Raw genomic sequence first — 19,921 nt, 5'->3', positions numbered from 1 at the left:
AACTATAAAATAAAATGAAAAACCTATATTGTTATAAACTCGGTAGCCGTTTAAAAAGTTTGAGTTAATTTGAAATAAAAGACAGATTTGCATTTGTTTTTCAGAAATAAGAAACATAAATTTAATCGACTCCTATGAAGATTTAGATTTGAGGTTGAAAAGAGCATCGAGTGTCCAATCATTTAATTTCCGACTAAGCATGATATTACATACATAAAATGCTGGCGGTTGAGGTGGAATGCATCTATCACATATCATATGCATCATTTCCTACTTATTGCATCTCTCTTTTCTGTAATAAAAATAATTATGTTTATTTTAGATGTTCTTCATAATTATTGTCAAGTGGCTAACTACATTTCTTTCTCTCCATTTATTCGATTTAAATCTAATTTATCACTTAAACTTTTTAAGGTCCTAAATAAATCAAAAGTTAGTGAGTAGGGTATTCAGACTTGATAAAAATTTATTTATATTTATTTAATACATATAAAGTTAATTAAATGAATAAATTTAAATAACTGATGTTAGTCTCCACGGGCATAGCTAACTTTGTACTCGAATGAGAGAATTGTTTTATTAAATAACTCATGTCAAATTAAATAAATAATCTTGAACATATTTGTGTTCAATTTATTAATGCTCATAAGTAGATATTATGAATGGTTCATAAAAAAATATTCACAAACAAAATTTATAAATTATGTTTATCAATAAAATTCTTATCAACATAATAAATAAATAAATAAAACTTTCAAAATGAATAAATAAATTTATATTATCAAACTCAATAAATACATAAATTCTAAACAATCAAATAAATTTGAATTGAAAATTCAATAACATATCAATGAACCAAATTTAAGTTTGTAAAAAAAATTAACAAAGTCAAAATTAAATAACTATTTCAACAATTTAATTCATTTTAGATTGAGTTAGTTTGACTCAACTGAAATAAATTTTAATATCATAAAATTTAGCTAACTTGGATTGCTTATTGCCCTACCTACTATTCTGATCCATTTTGCCATGTTAATTTTGGGATGAATTGACAAGGATATTAAGAATGAGCATATTCACCTTTTACCATCGTATTTTATAATCCATCGCGATATAGCAATCCGCGGCTATTTCTTCCTTAAAAGGGAGAAAAGGAGAGATTACTTTGGCAGAAGTTAGGAGAGTTGGCGCCATCCGCTCTGGCTCGGCGGTGAAGTGTTCTTTTCTTCACCTTCTCCTCTTCCTCTTCCTCTTTATTGGCATGTAGATCGCCTCCTTAGGCTAGCTATCACAAGCGCACAAGTGAGACGGAGATGGCCGACGGCGTCTACCCTCCCTCCAAGACCACCCCCCGACCTGGCGGACACTCCTTCCCGCCCACCAAGTCCCAGGCGACCGGAGCCACACGCCTGGCCTACCGCCCCCACCCCGCCAAGGCACGTCCCAGCCGCCGCAGCAGCAGCCGCGGTTTCTGCTGCTCCTGCTGCCTCTGTTTCTTCGTGCTTCTGGCCGTTCTCTTCGTCCTGGCCACTGTTTCCGGGGGAATATTCTACGCCCTCTACCGCCCCCGCCGCCCCGCCTTCTCCGTAACCAGCTTCCGTGTCGTCGCATTCAACATCTCCTCTTCCGGCCACCTCACCTCCCGCTTCGAAGTCAACGTCACCTCCCGCAACCCCAACAAGAAGCTCGCCTACCTCTACGACCCCATCACCATCTCCGTCGTCTCCGGCGGCGCCGACATCGGCGACGGCTCTTTCCCTGCGTTCGCCCAGGCCTCCGGCAGCGTGACCCGGCTCTCCGCGGCTGCTTCGAGCGCGGGGCAGGCGCTGGACTCTGCCACGGCGTCGGAGCTGAGGAGGAGCAGCGGCGGCGGCGTGCCGGTGGTGGTGGAGATGGAGACGAAGGCCGGCGTGAAGATTGGGGGGCTGAAGACGAAGCGGGTCGGGATGAAGGTGAGGTGTGAGGGGCTCAGCGTGGCGTTGCCCAAAGGGAAGAAGCCGGCCGCGGTCTCGTCCGGCGGCGACTGCGCAGTCGAAGTCCGGGTCAAGATCTGGAAGTGGAGTATCTAGCGACGAAGAACAGAAGTGTACACAATCAAAATTAGGAGTGATCTCTCTCTCTCTCTATATATATTCTATGATTTCTATCTCTTGCTGTGCTCCATTTTCTTATTGATTGTATTATGATCGTTCGGTTCGGTTTTTGCTTTTTCTTTTTATTTTTTTCCATTCTCAATCTTGTAATTTAATTTTTGCATAATATTGTTGAATTCTGTTGCTGCTGAAGTTTGAGAGTCAGTCAGTGAGTGTGAGAATTAAAAAAACGAAGGGAGTCGGGCGAGATGCATGGGATGTCTGCTGGGGAGTGTCGGCGCATGCGCCTGCCCCAACCCAAGAGAAGGGAATACAGGGGGAGGCATCGGAACAGACGTGCTAATAATCGGTTTAAAATATAACCATCAAATCGAATAAAGATAAAATCAATAAATTGATTATAATATTTCAATTGATATTTTTTAAAAAAATTTAAAATTGAAATCAAATCAAATAAATAAACAAAAATATATTTTTTTTATTAAAACAAAAGGTCAAAATTTTAAATCAATGTGTGAGGGCATGAGTTTTGCCGAAGGCGTCGATGGGTTGTAATTATTATTTTTATATAATTGAAACTTTCAATTCTTACTACCGATTATGAAATCTTTATAAAAGGGAACTTAGATGAAAATGGAGAAGGGGAGGGTGAGAGAGTGTTTTTAGAATAAATCTAAATATTTATTCTCAAGTACTGACCTTGCCACCAATCTCTCTCATCTGTCGGCTTCTACCTTCCTGTCCGTCTCTTTATGGATACACGCTCCTTGTCTTATCTATTTTTCACGCTAACTACTTCATTAATTGTTAAGACAATCGCCTTACTAATTAACCTATCATAGTGATGAATCCATGCATTGAGTTACTTTGTATGCACGATCGCCCGCTCTCGACCACATACAGCGACTCCATTAAGAGATGTTGCGATGTGTTGTGTCGCAATGATAGAAGTGACATGGCTAGCAAAGTGCCAAGGGCAGCATCATCCACCACATGGCACTTAGCATGCACTAGAGGAGTTACTAGGGATGTTATGAAGTGACCTTTGGAAATTTGTTATTGGTTCGCTTATTCTTTAAAGGAGAGTAGGAATTCAACAAGGAGGGGGAAAACAAGAATAAAGATGGAGAAACAAAATGTGCGGTGAGTGGGTCGAAAGGAGAGTTGCAAGTAGAGAAACTAAGGTGTGAGGCAAGATGTTGACCACGTCTCCCACGTCAAATCTTGGTTTCTTTATTGCAATCTAAGATGTTGACGATTCCAAGAATCAGGCATGATCTAGGGTGTGGTATATATATATATATATATATATATATATATATATATATATATATATATATATATATATATATATATATATATATATATATATATATATATATATATATATATATATATATATATATATATATATATATATATATATATGGATCTGTGGTACTGATCAACAAATTGAGCCCAATTAGTGATCTGACAATGAACCGATGAGTAAAATCAAAGACTCGAAAGACGATGTGGACCTTGTCTCATTTATGCGACTCCTACTCGAAGGCCCGTCCTTGACCACTTTCGGTGGGCAACAACTATATATCGGAAAGATTACAATTTGAATTACAATTAATGCAATAAGTAAACTAATACCGACAACAAAAGATCGAAGAGTCTGAGCTTCGGGTTGTCGACGTCGAGTAGTAGCACTTCAAGGTCGTCTTGTTGGCAGCACTTCACAAAAGAAAGCTTAGAATGTGTTGTAGTTTGGCTGCACCCTCGACCCTCTTTTTATATGACATTCCGGGCGCCTGGATCCCTTCCGGGCGCCTGGAGTGCGACGTGGCCAACCAACCAGGATGCTCCACGTGGCGAAGTCGTGGCAGGGATAAAACTTGGTCCCGGGCGCCCGGACCTGTTCCGGGCGCCTGGACCTCCGGGCGCCCGGATCCATCCCGGGCGCCCGGACCACCTTTTTCCAGCAGGTTCCTCACCTGCAAAACAAGGTTAGTCCGAGCAAATACCCTGCAAGACAGTGTTAGAATCTGATAAAACACAGTAAGGAATAACTGACAGTCTTCGGACTGTCCGAGTCTGACTTCGGATTTCCAACCGAAAACCCTAGGTCGACCCGACGCCTACTGTTCCCTCTACGGGGAACGCGTCCTCACCTACTCCTTAGTCTGGTCCTCCAGACCGACTGGACTTTCTGCCTAGGGTTACCACCCCGTAGGACCTAGGGTTACCGCCCCCTAGGGTTTTTCTCCACCTAGGGTTACCACCCCTTAGGACCTAAGGTTGCCGCCCCTTAGGGTTTTCCCTCACCTAGGGTTACCGCCCCCTAGGACCTAAGGTTGCCGCCCCTTAGGGTTTTCCTCTACCTAGGGTTACCGCCCCCTAGGACCTAAGGTTGCCGCCCCTTAGGGTTTTCCTCCACCTAGGATTACCGCCCCCTAGGACCTAAGGTGACCACCCCTTAGGATTTTCCCTTTGCCTAACCACAGCTAGGACTTTCCTGAAACACTTATTCAGCACGTTAGATCACCACAAACCTTAACTTTGAATCCTTTGCCATTATCAAAACTCAGATTCGATCGTCGGATGCTCCCCGCACCAACACTAACAAACAGAACAAGAAAGAAAGAACATATAATTCTCTTTGGTGCTAAATTATAAACTATAAAATACATATATAAATTTCTTTTGATCAAGGCTAAAGTCCAGTTTCTATCTTAGATCCCTCTGTGGTGACTTTTCTCAACTTCCATAAGTAGTTTGACTCCACTATATAAGATTTTTATTAGCCTAGTAAACTCTATTAATATAACAAAATGTCACTTACTTGACATGCAATATTTTAAGTATTAGTGTCCTCGTTTTCAATCGGATCAAAATTGATCAAATTCACTAAGCTTGGATTGAGTCAAATTTGAATTTTGAAATTTGACAATATGTGAGTGAAAAGTCAAATATGCCAAGGGAGGACCGGATACTTGACTCGGAAAGTCCTAATTAGAGGTTAGGCAAGGATGAGAAGTCTACTAAGTGACTAGTCATAACTGGAGGTTAGACAAGCTAGGGTAAAAAGTCTATCGAGTGACCAGTCCTAATTGAAGGTTAGGCAATGGAAGTCCAACGGGAAGGTTAGCAAGAGGAAAATCTAAGTATGTTAAAGAGAACCAGATACTTGGTGAGCAAGTCCAAGTGGGTCAAAAGTCGTCTGGACACTAGTGATCGGAAGTCCAATGGGAAGTTGGTAAGGAAAATTTAAGTGGGTCAAAGAGGACCAAACACTTGTTGAAGAAGCTCTGGCAGATCAAGGGTAACCGGATGCTAGATAACGAGAAGTCCAATAGGTCACGGATGACTGGATGTTGGGTAGAGGAAGTCTAAATAGGTTAAGTCAACAAGATATCAAACAAGACATAATTTTAGTCATGGAAAGGCTGCAATTAGGGTTAGCAATCGATTGATGATCGATTGGCAAACCCTAAACCTAAAATTTTGAGTTTGTTGCTTGAATCGATTGTTGCAATCGATTGAAGGATTCTCGCGAGCAAACAGAAACTTACTGAATCGATTGACATAATCAATTTAGCAAGCCAATCGATTAGTTGTGTTTTCATGAAAAGAACAAAAGGTTGTTGAATCGATTGGCTTAATTGATTCAACAGCTCCAATCGGCCTAATCAATTGAAGTGCTTTTCGAGAGAACAAAAAGTTTCTAAATTAATTGGGTCAATCGATCAAAAGCTACCAATCGATTGATATAACACACTAATCAATTGGATGGGCAAAAAAAGTTATTCTTCATATTTTGAATGGTCAATCTAACGTAGTAATTGATTGGAGATAAGGCCAATTGATTGGGAGGTATTTTCTAGCCCAAGAGAAACCCTAGAAAAGGAGATTTCATGAAGAGAACAATAAGCTAGTACTTGTGAAGTTAGAAGCGAAGTGCTGCTATATTTCTAACGGATCAAGAGGCATTTCCAAATGACAAGAAAGTGTTCAAAGTAAGATTCATGTAAAGTTATTTGTATTCATTGTATTTGCTTTCATTTCTTGTTATATTCTCATGCTTGAGTTTGTATGAGGCTTCTCCACCTCCAGAAAGAAGGTTTTCATAGTGGAGCTGTGAAAGAGGAGTGAACTCTTTGATTGTCACCTCAAGGAGGTAGAAGCCAAGTAAAATTGAAGGTGTTAGCGATTGAAAGTTTTCCTTTGAGTTTTTCGTTGTCATTCAAGTTCAAAGAAATTAAGCGAGCTATTCCCCCCCCCCCCCCCCCCCCACCCCTCTAGCTCATACATGTCCTAACAAGTGGTATCAGAATGATGTTGTTCTTCATTGGATTAATCGCCAAAAGGAGCAAAAAAATTAGAGGAAGAAAAAAAAAGAGCCCTAAATTTCAACAAGTCAAAAACTTATCATCAAAGGAGCTCAAGTTCGAAAATGAATTTTTAAGGTAGATTAGGATTTAACATTCGAGCACCTCCATCATTTGGAATGGGAAGCTTCAATCTTTGAAAATCAAGATTGGAAAATTTTTTGATGATGGACATAGAGCAATAGTTTGCTCTTATGGAAGGATTTGAAGCTCCCAAAGATAAAAAGGGAGAACCTCTTCAAAAGAATAAATGGATCGAAGAACAAGTCAAGAGATCCAAAATAAATGATAAAGTAATCAAATTGTTGGTTAATTTGTTGCCTAACAATCTCTTGTGCAAGATAGTGTTGGTGCAACCTTAGGTCTGTTAGAACCTTGACGTCCGCTAGAGAGGGTGAATAGCGTCTCACCCAAAACTTTACTTCCTATAATGTTAGTGCACAGCGGAATACAAAAACAAACTAACAAATATGAAAGTTAACCTAAAAACAAGAAGGAAGAAGACAACAAACCCTAACACAAGGTGTTTACGTGGTTCGGAGATAACTTGCTCCTACTCCACGGCGTGTCCGTAAGGTGGACGATTCCTCAATCCGTCGGTGGATTAGTCCCCGGCAAACTCTGGCTAGCTCAACCTCCTTGTGGGTGGAGAAACCTCACCACAACTCCAACCAAGATCTCTTGGCACACAAAGATCTCTTGAGCACAAGTAGACTACTAATTAGACTTTAACCAAGTCCAATTTCGTCAAGTTGGCTGGCCATCCCAAGCTCCTTCTTATAGAGCTTGTGGAAATCAGCCTTGCTGATTTGCCCGTTACCAGTCGACTGGTCCATGCACCAGTCGACTGGTACCAGCCCAACGACACTCCAACGGCTATCTATCAGTCGACTGGTCTCATGACCAGTCGACTGATCCCAGCCATTTCGGGCACAGAATGCTTCTGTGCTCACCACCAGTCGACTGGTCCCAGTACCAGTCGACTGGTACAACCCTAAACTTAGGGTTTCCCATCCCGAGTACATTTCACTCGCACTCGGACCCTCACGACTCACTTGACTCTTCTTTGCAGCCTTGACCTCTTGCCTTCAAGCCTACTTCCTTTGGCTCTCGTCCCTCGGATGCATCCAAGCCCGCGGCTTGTCTCCAATGCCATCCTTCGCGTATGCCTCGAAGTCGCTTCCCTCGGCCCTTGTCCTTGCTGCCTTGTCCACGATCCCTCAGATGCATTCAAGCCCGCGGCTTGTCCTCAATGCCATCCTTCATCGGACCCGAAGCCGTCAACCTGAGTCACATGTGTCACCTGCAGTTCTGCACAACTCAAGTACACATATCAAATAACGAGGGTAAACCTAACTTAAACCCTTTGCCCAAACACCAAAACACATGGTCCCGCGGACCATTGGGATTGCTCCAACAATCTCCCCCTTTTTGGTGTTTGGCAATACGTTTAAGTTAGGGAAAACATATAGCAAATAAACATGCTAAAAATAAATGGACTTACGTTGCCAAGGCTACACACTTGGACTTACACCGCCGAATGGACTTACGTTGCCAAGGCTACACACTTGACAACCGCCGAATGGACTTACGTTGCCAAGGCTACACACTGGACTTACGTTGCCAAGGCTACACACTTGACAACCGCCGAATCAAAATGCAAACATGCATGAAACCTATCACAAGGCTCCCCCTACACCTAAGCTCCCCAATGAGCTAGGATTTTACCACGGGCTTTTTAAGAACCTATCCCAAGGCTCCCCCTACACCTAAACTCTCCAATGAGCTAGGATTTTACCACGGGCTTTTTAAGAACCTATCACAAGGCTCCCCCTACGCAAAGACACTTAAGGTTTTCCCAATTTAAACCTTACTTCTCCCCCTTTGCCTAACATCCAAAAAGTTCTCCAACAATATCCCAATTGTTGAAAACTTATCATCTAACTGACCCTAAACTCATGTATTAATCCCCCTTGGATCCCATACATCTAACCGAGTTGACATGGTCACATACCAATGCTGAAAACAGTTTCAGACTGGTATCAGTCGACTGCCCCAAGTGCCAGTCGACTGCCCCCCTTCGACAAAACCTTACAGAAACATTCTGTGGTCGAAAAACACTGTTACCAGTTGACTGGTATCTGCACCAGTCGACTGGTACCCTTTTTCTGAAAAAATCAACCTTTTCAGGCCAACTTCAGAAATGCACCAGTAATTCCCTAGACCTCCAAAAATTCCCAAATTTTGTGGAGAGGTCTATTGTACCAGTGTCTACTTGGGAAAAATACATTACAAAATGTATCTATCATCAATCCCAAGATTGACACAAAATCCAAAACTAGCTAAATGGTTCAATTGAACCTTGACCTAAAGTCCTAGTTTTGGCTTCCTCTTGATGTATTTGCCCATACCAACCCACAATGCATCCCTAGCATTGGTTTATATGGCATCTATACATCCATAACCAATTATCATGCAATATGACCCTTAATGTCATATTTCCTTGCATGAAACATAATCCATGTGTGCCAAATCCCTAGGTTTGAGACTTAAGTCTGTCTCTAAACCATTTGGCACACTCCATGGCTCTTCTAGACCCCCAAGTAGAACCCACCTGAGATCCATTGGCCATGGGTCTCAAATTGACTCTTGGAGCTCCCCCTAGAGCTCTTTACCTTAGTCACCTCCCTAGGTGACTCATCTATTGTGACCAAACCACAATGATGTCCCTTAGAAGATCTCCCTATCTTCTTAACCTTGGACACATCATCCTTGCCATAATCATATGCAACCATAGCATATTTCTTTTTATTGGCCTTGGATGACTCTCCCTTGCCCTTATCATGTGTCACCCTAGCACATGGTCTCCTTTTGACCTTGGAGGGACTAGATTGGTATCCCAAACCCGATCTATCCTTATTGGGTCTTTGACTACCCAACACCATATTTAATCCTTTAGATCCAATAGTGAATCTCTTAAGGAATTTCTCTAAACCATCAAGCTTTGCCTTTAAAGCTTGATTCTCCCTTTCTAGGTTCCTAACCCTAGAGTCAACATGTCCACCTTGGACATTCCTAGACCTACCCTTTCTAGGCATATGCCTCCCCTTCTTGGGATTAATGCCTTGGGTCTCCTTAGGTCTACCATTTCTAAATTTATCATGCATAGATTTCCTAGGGTTATGATCCACATTTACCCTATTCCGATCATGATATCTAAATCCAAAAATTTTGCATGGGCATATAATGATTAACATTATTTTTCCTAGCATGCATGGAGGAGTTTAAATTTGAATTAACCTTCAAGTTAGGGTATACCTCCCTTACCCTTGAAGCTCCCCCTTGACTTGAGCTCCTCTTCTTCTTCTCCCATTTCTTTAGATGCTCCAACTTCTTGAACTCTCCCTTCCTCGAGCATCTTGTGTGGTAGTGTCCAAGTTCACCACAAGTAAAACATCTAATGTGCTTCTTCTCCTTCTTCTTCATGGCACCATCATTCCTACAACCCAAATTAGTATCTAAAATAATTTGAGTGGGTTTAGGAGTAACCTTCTTCTTACCCAACGGACACTTACTCTTGTAGTGTCCTTTTTCATTGCAACCGAAGCAAATTATGTTGTTCTTTGACTTCACTTCGGTGGAGGTGCTCACTAGGTTTACTTCCAAGACTTCTTCTTCTTCCTCACTTGTCTTCGATTTTTCTTCACCCTTTGAGGATGTAGATGCTACCTCATCCTCCTTCTCCTCGGATGTGACTGAATTCACTTCCTCTTCCTCACTTGATGTTGAATTAGTCTCCACATCCGATTGGTCCTCCTTCTCCTCTTGGACCACTGAGCCATTCTCCTTAGACTCCTCTACTCCTTGGAATTGTGACGGACCTTCATGATAGGCAATGATCTTTTTCCAAAGATCACATGCACTTGTGCATTCACCTACACTCACAATGATATTAGAAGGTAATAGATTTAACAAAATTTTTGTTACCTCCTTATCCGCCTCCGCTTGCTCCCTTTGTTCCTCGGTCCAATGTCGAGGTCGGAGGGACTTCCCCTTTTTGTTCGTAGGAGCTTCAAATGGGTCACTCAAGACAACCCATTGGTTCCAATCCATTTGGAACCATGTCTCCAACCGCTTCCTCCAATAATTGAAGTCTTCTTTGTCATACGAAGGTGGAATTCGGATATCCCATCCGAGTGGTCCTTTGGACTCCATCTTCTTCTTCCTCTAGCTTCTTGCTCTCTTGGCGGTTAGTCCGTAGAAGAGCGCCCTCGCTCTGATACCACTTGTTAGAACCTTGACGTCCGCTAGAGGGGGTGAATAGCGTCTCACCCAAAACTTTACTTCCTATAATGTTAGTGCATAGCGGAATACAAAAACAAACTAACAAATACGAAAGTTAACCTAAAAACAAGAAGGAAGAAGACAACAAACCAAACATAAACCCTAACACAAGGTGTTTACGTGGTTCGGAGATAACTTGCTCCTACTCCACGGCGTGTCCGTAAGGTGGACGATTCCTCAATCCGTCGGTGGATTAGTCCCCGGCAAACTCCGGCTAGCTCAACCTCCTTGTGGGTGGAGAAACCTCACCACAACTCCAACCAAGATCTCTTGGCACACAAAGATCTCTTGAGCACAAGTAGACTACTAATTAGACTTTAACCAAGTCCAATTTCGTCAAGTTGGCCGGCCATCCCAAGCTCCTTCTTATAGAGCTTGTGGAAATCAGCCTTGCTGATTTGCCCGTTACCAGTCGACTGGTCCATGCACCAGTCGACTGGTGTCAGCCCAACGACACTCCAACGGCTATCTATCAGTCGACTGGTCCCATGACCAGTCGACTGATCCCAGCCATTTCGGGCACAGAATGCTTCTGTGCTCACCACCAGTCGACTGGTCCCAGTACCAGTCGACTGGTACAACCCTAAACTTAGGGTTTCCCATCCCGAGTACATTTCACTCGCACTCGGACCCTCACAACTCACTTGACTCTTCTTTGCAGCCTTGACCTCTTGCCTTCAAGCCTACTTCCTTTGGCTCTCGTCCCTCGGATGCATCCAAGCCCGTGGCTTGTCTCCAATGCCATCCTTCGCGTATGCCTCGAAGTCGCTTCCCTCGGCCCTTGTCCTTGCTGCCTTGTCCACGATCCCTCAGATGCATTCAAGCCCGCGGCTTGTCCTCAATGCCATCCTTCATCGGACCCGAAGCCGTCAACCTGAGTCACATGTGTCACCTGCAGTCCTGCACAACTCAAGTACACATATCAAATAACGAGGGTAAACCTAACTTAAACCCTTTGCCCAAACACCAAAACACATGGTCCCGCGGACCATTGGGATTGCTCCAACAAGGTCAAGGTTGACCTGGTTGACCTGACTCGAGTTGACCTGACTTGAGTTGTATTTTGATGTTTGACGAGAATAGAAAAGCTCTATTATGATGTTTGACAAGAGTAGAAAAGTTGTATTCTGATGTTTGACAGAATACAAACTTGGGAGATTGTGGGTGTAATCTTTGGTAAGGTTGACCTGGTTGACCCGAGGTGAGTCGACCTGATTCGGGAAATCCTGGTGAGTGAAGCCAGGTGAAAATCCTGGTGAGTGAAGCCAGGTGAAAGTCCTGGTGAGTGAAGCCAGGTGAAAGTCCTGGTGAGTGAAGCCAGGCAAGGGAAAGTCCTGGTGAGTGAAGCCAGGTGAAAGTCCTGGTGAGTGTGCCAGGCAAGGGAAAGTCCTGGTGAGTGAAGCCAGGCAGTTGGAAAGTCCTGGTGAGTGAAGCCAGGCAAGGGAAAGTCCTGGTGAGTGAAGCTAGGCAGTTGGAAAGTCCTGGTGAGTGAACCCAGGCAAGGGAAATCCAGATAGGTCAAGGTTGACCAGACATCTGGTGAAAAGTCCAAGTATGGAGACTTGGCATGGAAAAGTCCAAGTATGGAAACTTGGCACGGAAAAGTCCAAGCAGGGAGCTTGGCACGGAAAAGTCCAAGCAGGGAGCTTGGCACGGGAAAAGTCCAAGTATGGAAACTTGACATGGGAAGTCAGAGAGGGCTTGGTAGCTCATTCTCCGGACTAGGTCAGAGAGGGCTCGGTAGCTCGTTCTCTGGACCGGATGAAGTCAGAGAGGGCTCGGCAGCTCGTTCTCCGGACTAGGTCAGAGAGGGCTCGGTAGCTCGTTCTTTGGACTGGACGAAGTCGGAGAGGGCTCGGCAGCTCGTTCTCCGGACTAGGTCATAGAGGGCTCGGTAGCTCGCTCGGGACCGTAGGGTTTAGGGCTGAGCTCTAAACCGGATCGGTCCGTGACCGATCCAGGATACGCCGGTTGATCGATCGGTCCGTGACCGATCGGTAACCAAACAATGTGTTTCAGGAGTCCCGATCGGTCCGGTGACCGATCGGGCGAGAAGAACGGGAGAATAGACCGAACAGGCATCCTCCCGATCGGTCCACGACCGATCGAACGAGAGCAACTCTCACAGAGAGTTGGCTGATCGGTCTGGGGACCGATCAGCCGAGGCCTGATCGGTCCCAAGACCGATCGAACACTCTGACCGATCAGAGTGTGACTGATCGGTTCAGCCAGCTGCTTGCGACACAACGGCTATCTCTGCTTCGTCTGTTCTTCTTCGCAGGTTGTAGGGAGATACTAGATGATATAAGGCCTCTACAGTGAAGAACGAAAAAGAACACTGGAAGAGCTGCTTCTGCTAATTCTTCTTCTTCCTCTTGAGCTTTGCTGAGCTCTCGGTTTGCTGAAGCTTCGCGTGAGCTTCGTGCTGGTTTTCTAGCTGCTGGAGCCGTGAAGCTGATGCTCCATCAACGGACTCCGACGAGAAGGCAAGCAAGTGTGTTTACAATTTCTATTGTTCTTGTTTGCTTCCTCTATTGTTGTACTCCTCTGTTTTGCTGTTGCAAAGACTTTGTGGTGAGGTTTCTCCACCCAGAAGGAGTTCATATTAGCCGGTTATCCGGGGTTTCATCCACCGACGGATTGATAGGCTTCGTCCACCTTACGGACACGCCGAGGAGTAGGAGTATCATCTCCGAACCTCGTTACATCGCTGCGTCTAAGGTTTGATCTTCTCGTTCTCGTTTCTATTATTTTATTTCCGCTGCGCTAACCTAATTCGTAGGAAGAAACGTGAAATTGGGGTCGGCTATTCACACCCCCCCTCTCTAGCCGCATCCGAAGGTCCTAACAAGTGGTATCAGAGCGAGGTTGCTCTTCGTCGGATTAACACCCGGGGGAGCACGAGCTAGAGAATGGATCAACTTGGAGAAGACGTCACGATTCCACCCTTCTACGATCGCGATGACTTCGCGTTTTGGAAGGTAAGAATGAAGTATTTTCTTATGACTAACCTAGAAAATTGGAATTGTGTACAAGTAGGTTTTGTTCCTCCAAGGGATGAAGAAGGAGAAATTCTTGAGAAGAAGAGGTGGACGAAGGAACAAATCCACCAATCCGTAATCAACGACGAGGTAATGAAAATTTTTGAATTCTCATTACCTAACGATATCTTGTGTAAGATAGGTGGTTACAACAATGCCAAGGAATTGTAGAACAACTTGGCCAAGTTCCATGAGGGAAGCTCCAATTCAAGTCATGAAGAGGAGTCAAGTGAGTCAAGTAGCTCACTTCATGGAGGTAAGGAATTAGAAGTTGAGGGCTACTCAACATCTAAGGAAGAAGAGGAGAAGAGTTCTTCTTCAAGATTGGAGCAAGAAGAAGAAGCCTCTACCTCCGGAAGGGATGAAGGAGAAAGCTCATATCCACCCTCAACACTAGGTAACTCAAGCAATTTAATTTCTTGTAAATTACATATAATGTGCTTTGAGTGTAGGGAATATGGACATTACAAGAGTAAGTGTCCAAGGAGGATTAGGAAGACTCCACCGGCACCAAAGGTCAAGGAAGCCGGAGCCCCGAAACGCAAGAGCAAGGAGCACGTAGTGTGCTTCCAATGCAAGCGAAGGGGACATTATAGAAGTCAATGTCCGAGGGGGAGGCAACCTCACAAGGACAAGAGACCAAGCACATCTATAGGGGGAGCTAAGGCAAATCCTAAGGTATCCTTTAAGGCACATTCTTGCAATCCTTATAAGACACATGCTAGTAATTTTATTGCAATTGTCAATAATGATAAGCATGATAATCTTAGAAACCGATACATGTGCTTAGGTGCAAAACATGTTAGCCTAGACAAGAACAATACTAGAAATGCCAACCCTAGGACTAACTCATCTAAGGTTAAGGAAAAACTAGGTAGGAATCTCAAAACAACTAGACATATGCCTAGGAATACCTCAAAGAAAAATGACAAATTAAAACTTGAGGTATTAGAAAAGGAAAATCAAGTCTTGAGGTCAAGACTTGACACTTTAGAAAAGACCCTTAAGAATTTGGAGAAATCATCTTTAGGGCCTAAGGGTCAAAAGCAAAAGCCCAAGGACATAAGAGGTTTGAGTCACAAACCTAAGTCTCAAGTGGCCAAGCCCACTTATCATAATGTTCCATTCGATTATGGAACAAGACCTAGGGCTAGGAAGACCATCACCAAGGTCACAAGGGTTGTCACCCCTAGAGTTGATCTTGATGAGTCCCAAATGGCTAAGGCTTTAAAGCCTAAGAGGGTCATTAGGAGGGTTGCTAGGGAAGTCATCCCTAGTGAATACTTAGTGAACTCAATGAGCTCAAATAGGTATTGGGTTCCTAAGAGCATGATTCCATCACGCTAGATGGATTAGAGTGTGCCAACCTTAATTGAATAGGTAGTTAATCTATTCATGACAAAAGGTAGCACTTTAGGAATTTTCAAAGTGTAATCAAGCCTTGAAAATGAAATTAAAAATTATTCCTAAGGTGATTAGGATGTGCCAACCACATTTGAGGAATTTTCTAGGGTCAATCTAATTGGCACATAGTGATCTAAAAATCTTTAGCATATGAATTTAGATATGTTACACTTAGGAATATAGAATTTATGGCAAAATGATCAAAATTATCAAAAATGGCAACTAAAGCTAGAATTAGGTATTTTCTATACCTTTATATGTTATTTGCCATATATTGTTTGCCATATGCCATGTCATGACATCATATCTAATTTACTATCATTTGAAATGTCATGATAATGCTTAGGTTAGTTATATGTCATGCCTTATTTAAGTTTCATTACTTTATGACATGACATCATGACATTGGCACATGTTTTCACTTATGATATTATTTTATGCCATGTCATCATCTTTTGCATTTATAATCAATTAATTTGATTTAAGGACAAAAACACAATTTGATATGGAAATCAAATTGTTGTTTAGAAAATGCATGAGAACTTAGATTAAGATGACCTAAACCATATCTCACATCAAAATTGACTTGGATGTGTTTGATACACCTTAGATGTGTGTGAGATATTAGGATCATGAGTTAGGATCAAGGTGCATAGTTCTTGTACCTAGATGAGCCTAATTCAAAATGGAGGATCATAGGGAAAGCTTGTGTACAAGTCATGTACATTTAGCCCTAAGATTGTGGTCCTAAATTGAATGGTTTAAAATCATTTCAAAATTGATTTGAAAAACCTTGATGAAGCTTTTCTAGTGATAGCATTCATCATTGAGCAATTTGATACAAAGTTGAGGTAAACTTGAACAATTTCAAAGTTTTTAAACTTTGTATCAAGATTTGAAAATGGAAGTTATTTTCATAGAAAACTATTTTTCCATGATAGTATATGTTATGAGGAATGTATCCTCAAAATTTTATAATTTTTGGAATTTTCTGTAATTCTGTAGGGGTTTCTGAATTTCGGGAGGAAGAAATTCAGAAATCAGAAATCAGACATGTGTGACCGATCAGGAGGTTCCCTGATCGGTCCAGGGGATGCTGGATCGGTCACTGGACCGATCCAGGGAAGTGTGGATCGGTCTGGTGACCGATCCAGTAAAGGCTGGGCGTGCCAAAATGCTGATTTTTGACTGTGTTGTCTGAAATTTTAGCTGAAAGTTAAAACACAGTTTGTGTTTTGGATTTCTAAAGGTTTGAAACTCTCCAAGACATTGTTGGTGCAATGGTCAAGGGGGAGTTGACTTTTAGGGGGAGTTTTTACTCTAAAGACTTGAGTGATATGAGATTATCACTAAGTTGATTGTTGACTTTAGTATCAAGGGGAAATTAAGGGTTTCAATGAAAGGTATGGGACTTTCATTAGGAATAAACTCTTGACCTTGATTCACTCTTTTTGATGTGTGTCAAAAAGGGGGAGAATGGGAGAATGTCCAAAGAATATTCAAGGAAGAACATTAGAGTTTGGGGAGAATGTTCAAGGAAGAATATTGGGAAACCTAAGTTAGGTTATCGGGTTAACCTAACTTGTTTATGGTTTTGTCAAACATCAAAAAAGGGGAGATTGTTGGTGCAACCTTAGGTCAAGGTTGACCTGGTTGACTTGACTCGAGTTGACCTGACTCGAGTTGTATTTTGATGTTTGACGAGAATAGAAAAGCTCTATTCTGATGTTTGACGAGAGTAGAAAAGTTTTATTCTGATGTTTGACAGAATACAAACTTGAGAGATTGTGGGTGTAATCTTTGGTAAGGTTGACCTGGTTGACCCGAGGTGAGTCGACCTGATTCGGGAAATCCTAGTGAGTGAAGCCAGGTGAAAATCCTGGTGAGTGAAGCCAGGTGAAAGTCCTGGTGAGTGAAGCCAGGTGAAAGTCCTGGTGAGTGAAGCCAGGCAAGGGAAAGTCCTGGTGAGTGAAGCCAGGCAAGGGAAAGTCCTGGTGAGTGAAGCCAGGCAGTTGGAAAGTCCTGGTGAGTGAAGCCAGGCAAGGGAAAGTCCTGGTGAGTGAAACTAGGCAGTTGGAAAGTCCTGGTGAGTGAACCCAGGCAAGGGAAATCCAGATAGGTCAAGGTTGACCAGACATCTGGTGAAAAGTCCAAGTATGGAGACTTGGCACGGAAAAGTCCAAGTATGGAAACTTGGCACGGAAAAGTCCAAGCAGGGAGCTTGGCACGGAAATGTCCAAGCAGGGAGCTTGGCACGGGAAAAGTCCAAGTATGGAAACTTGGCATGGGAAGTCGGAGAGGGCTTGGTAGCTCGTTCTCCGGACTAGGTCAGAGAGGGCTCGGTAGCTCGTTCTCTAAACCGGACGAAGTCGGAGAGGGCTCGGCAGCTCGTTCTCCGGACTAGGTCAGAGAGGGCTCGGTAGCTCGTTCTCTGGACTGGACAAAGTCGGAGAGGGCTCGGCAGCTCGTTCTCCGGACTAGGTCAGAGAGGGCTCGGTAGCTCGTTCTCAGGACCAGGTAGGGTTTAGGGCTGGGAGCTCTAAACCTGGATCGGTCTGGTGACCGATCCAGTGATACACCGGTTGACTGATCGGTCTGGTGACCGATCAGTAACCAAACAGTATGTTTCTGTGAATTACCTGATCGGTCTGGTGACCAATCAGAAGCGAAGAAGATCGGGAGAAGAAAGAGGGGGGATCGGTCTGTGGGCCGATCCACCTGAGTCCTGATCGGTCCACAGACCGATCAGAGACGAGGCCAACTCTCACAGAGAGTTGGCTGATCGGTCCCAAGACCGATCAGAACACTCCTGGACCGATCAGGAGTGTGACTGATCGGTCCAGGCCTAGCCGTTGCGACACAACGGCTATCTCTGCTTCGTCTGTTTTCGTCTGTTCTTCTTCCCAGGTTGCAGGGAGATACCAGATGATATAAGGCCTCTACAGTGAAGAACGAAAAAGAACACTGGAAGAGCTGCTTCTGCTAATTCTTCTTCTTCCTCTTGAGCTTTGCTGAGCTCTCGGTTTGCTGAAGCTTCGCGTGAGCTTCGTGCTGGTTTTCTAGCTGCTGGAGCCGTGAAGCTGCTGCTCCATCAACGGACTCCGACGAGAAGGCAAGCAAGTGTGTTTACAATTTCTATTGTTCTTGTTTGCTTCCTCTATTGTTGTACTCCTCTGTTTTGCTGTTGCAAAGACTTTGTGGTGAGGTTTCTCCACCCAGAAGGAGTTCATATTAGCCGGTTATCCGGGGTTTCATCCACCGACAGATTGATAGGCTTCGTCCACCTTACGGATACGCCGAGGAGTAGGAGTATCATCTCCGAACCTCGTTACATCGCTGCGTCTAAGGTTTGATCTTCTCGTTCTCGTTTCTATTATTTTATTTCCGTTGCGCTAACCTAATTCGTAGGAAGAAACGTGAAATTGGGGTCGGCTATTCACACCCCCCCCCTCTCTAGCCGCATCCGAAGGTCCTAACAGATAGGAGAATATCAAGATACCAAGGAGCTATGGAACAAGTTGGCAAAGCTTCATGAACATCCTATCTCAATGCAAAATGAAGTCAAATCTAAAGAGGGAAACTCATTGTATCAAGAACAAGAGGTTTTGGAGCTTAAGAGATGTTCAACATTTGAGGATAAAATCAAAGAGGCATCCACCTTAAGGATTGTGGGGGAGCGTAGTTCATTGATACCGAAACAAAAAGAAGTGTCTACATTTAGGGTCGTACTTGAGTTTTCGTAGGCTTCGAAAATTGGCCCCCCTCACATTGTGCGATCAATTTTTCTTAATCAAAAGTCTTCTTCATTAAGACCTACAAAATACAAAGCAAAATACTAATTTGAAATTGCATATATATACAATATATGTAATTTAGTTAAACAATAATAAGTTATAGATATTACCAATACTCACTTAAATATAACACGTCTTGTTGTTTTTGATGCAAAAATATCAATTAAGCACGAGTAATCAAGATATTCCACAATTTTCTTCTCAATTGATAGCATGGTCAACTCATTCAATCTTTTTTATGACATAGTTCATCAAAGATAATTTTTGATCAATTTCCACTTCGAGAAACTTCTTTTGGCAGTTGCAATTGAGATGATTCAACACGTCTATTGCTCTTTTTACTTATGTTGGTAAAGAATGATTTAGGAGAGTTAACTCCATGAATAACTCATGTCCATCAATATCAGAATTGTCATTATGATTTAAACATTGTTCAAGATTTTCACAAGATCTTAACAAATTATCATCATCAACACACTTTAATTTCTCTAAACTGAATAAAAACCCAAAAGTTTCTTCATATTTTTTAAATTGTTCAAATCGGCTGTGTAAAGAAGAATACTCTTGATAAATCAAAAAGAGAATGTAGTTAACTCTGAAAGATTCCTCCGCAGATTATGTTACCTCATCTATAATAGTTTCATCAAACTATTTTTTTTTCTTTTAATAATGAGTTTTTCCTTGAATGAAGCTTCAATTCCCAATTTATTTGCATTTATTTAGCTTCATTAATAGCCTTTTCAAATCCACGTTCTCTATATTCTTCAAAATTCAGCATAAGACCCTTTATATGTTTAATAGCAACATCAATATCTACATCTTCAACTTGGAGAATCTTGCTCACAATGTTTACTAAATGCAACAATTTG

The 19,921-nt window shown here is 42.8% G+C and overlaps 1 protein-coding gene across 1 annotated transcript; it reads left to right on the top strand.

The window, feature by feature from the left end:
- Positions 1-1,170: 1,170 nt before the first annotated feature.
- Positions 1,171-2,285, top strand: LOC122003897 (NDR1/HIN1-like protein 6). Its single transcript, XM_042558875.1, has one exon. The coding sequence runs from the start codon at positions 1,314-1,316 to the stop codon at positions 2,067-2,069; it is 756 nt and encodes a 251-aa protein (XP_042414809.1). The 5' UTR covers positions 1,171-1,313; the 3' UTR covers positions 2,070-2,285.
- Positions 2,286-19,921: the final 17,636 nt, after the last annotated feature.

This window comes from Zingiber officinale, chromosome 7B (genome assembly GCF_018446385.1).
Source record: "Zingiber officinale cultivar Zhangliang chromosome 7B, Zo_v1.1, whole genome shotgun sequence".
In the NCBI taxonomy this organism is placed as follows: domain Eukaryota; kingdom Viridiplantae; phylum Streptophyta; class Magnoliopsida; order Zingiberales; family Zingiberaceae; genus Zingiber; species Zingiber officinale.
Note: the sequence above shows the minus strand (reverse complement) of the source record. Positions and strands in the feature narration are given on the sequence as shown.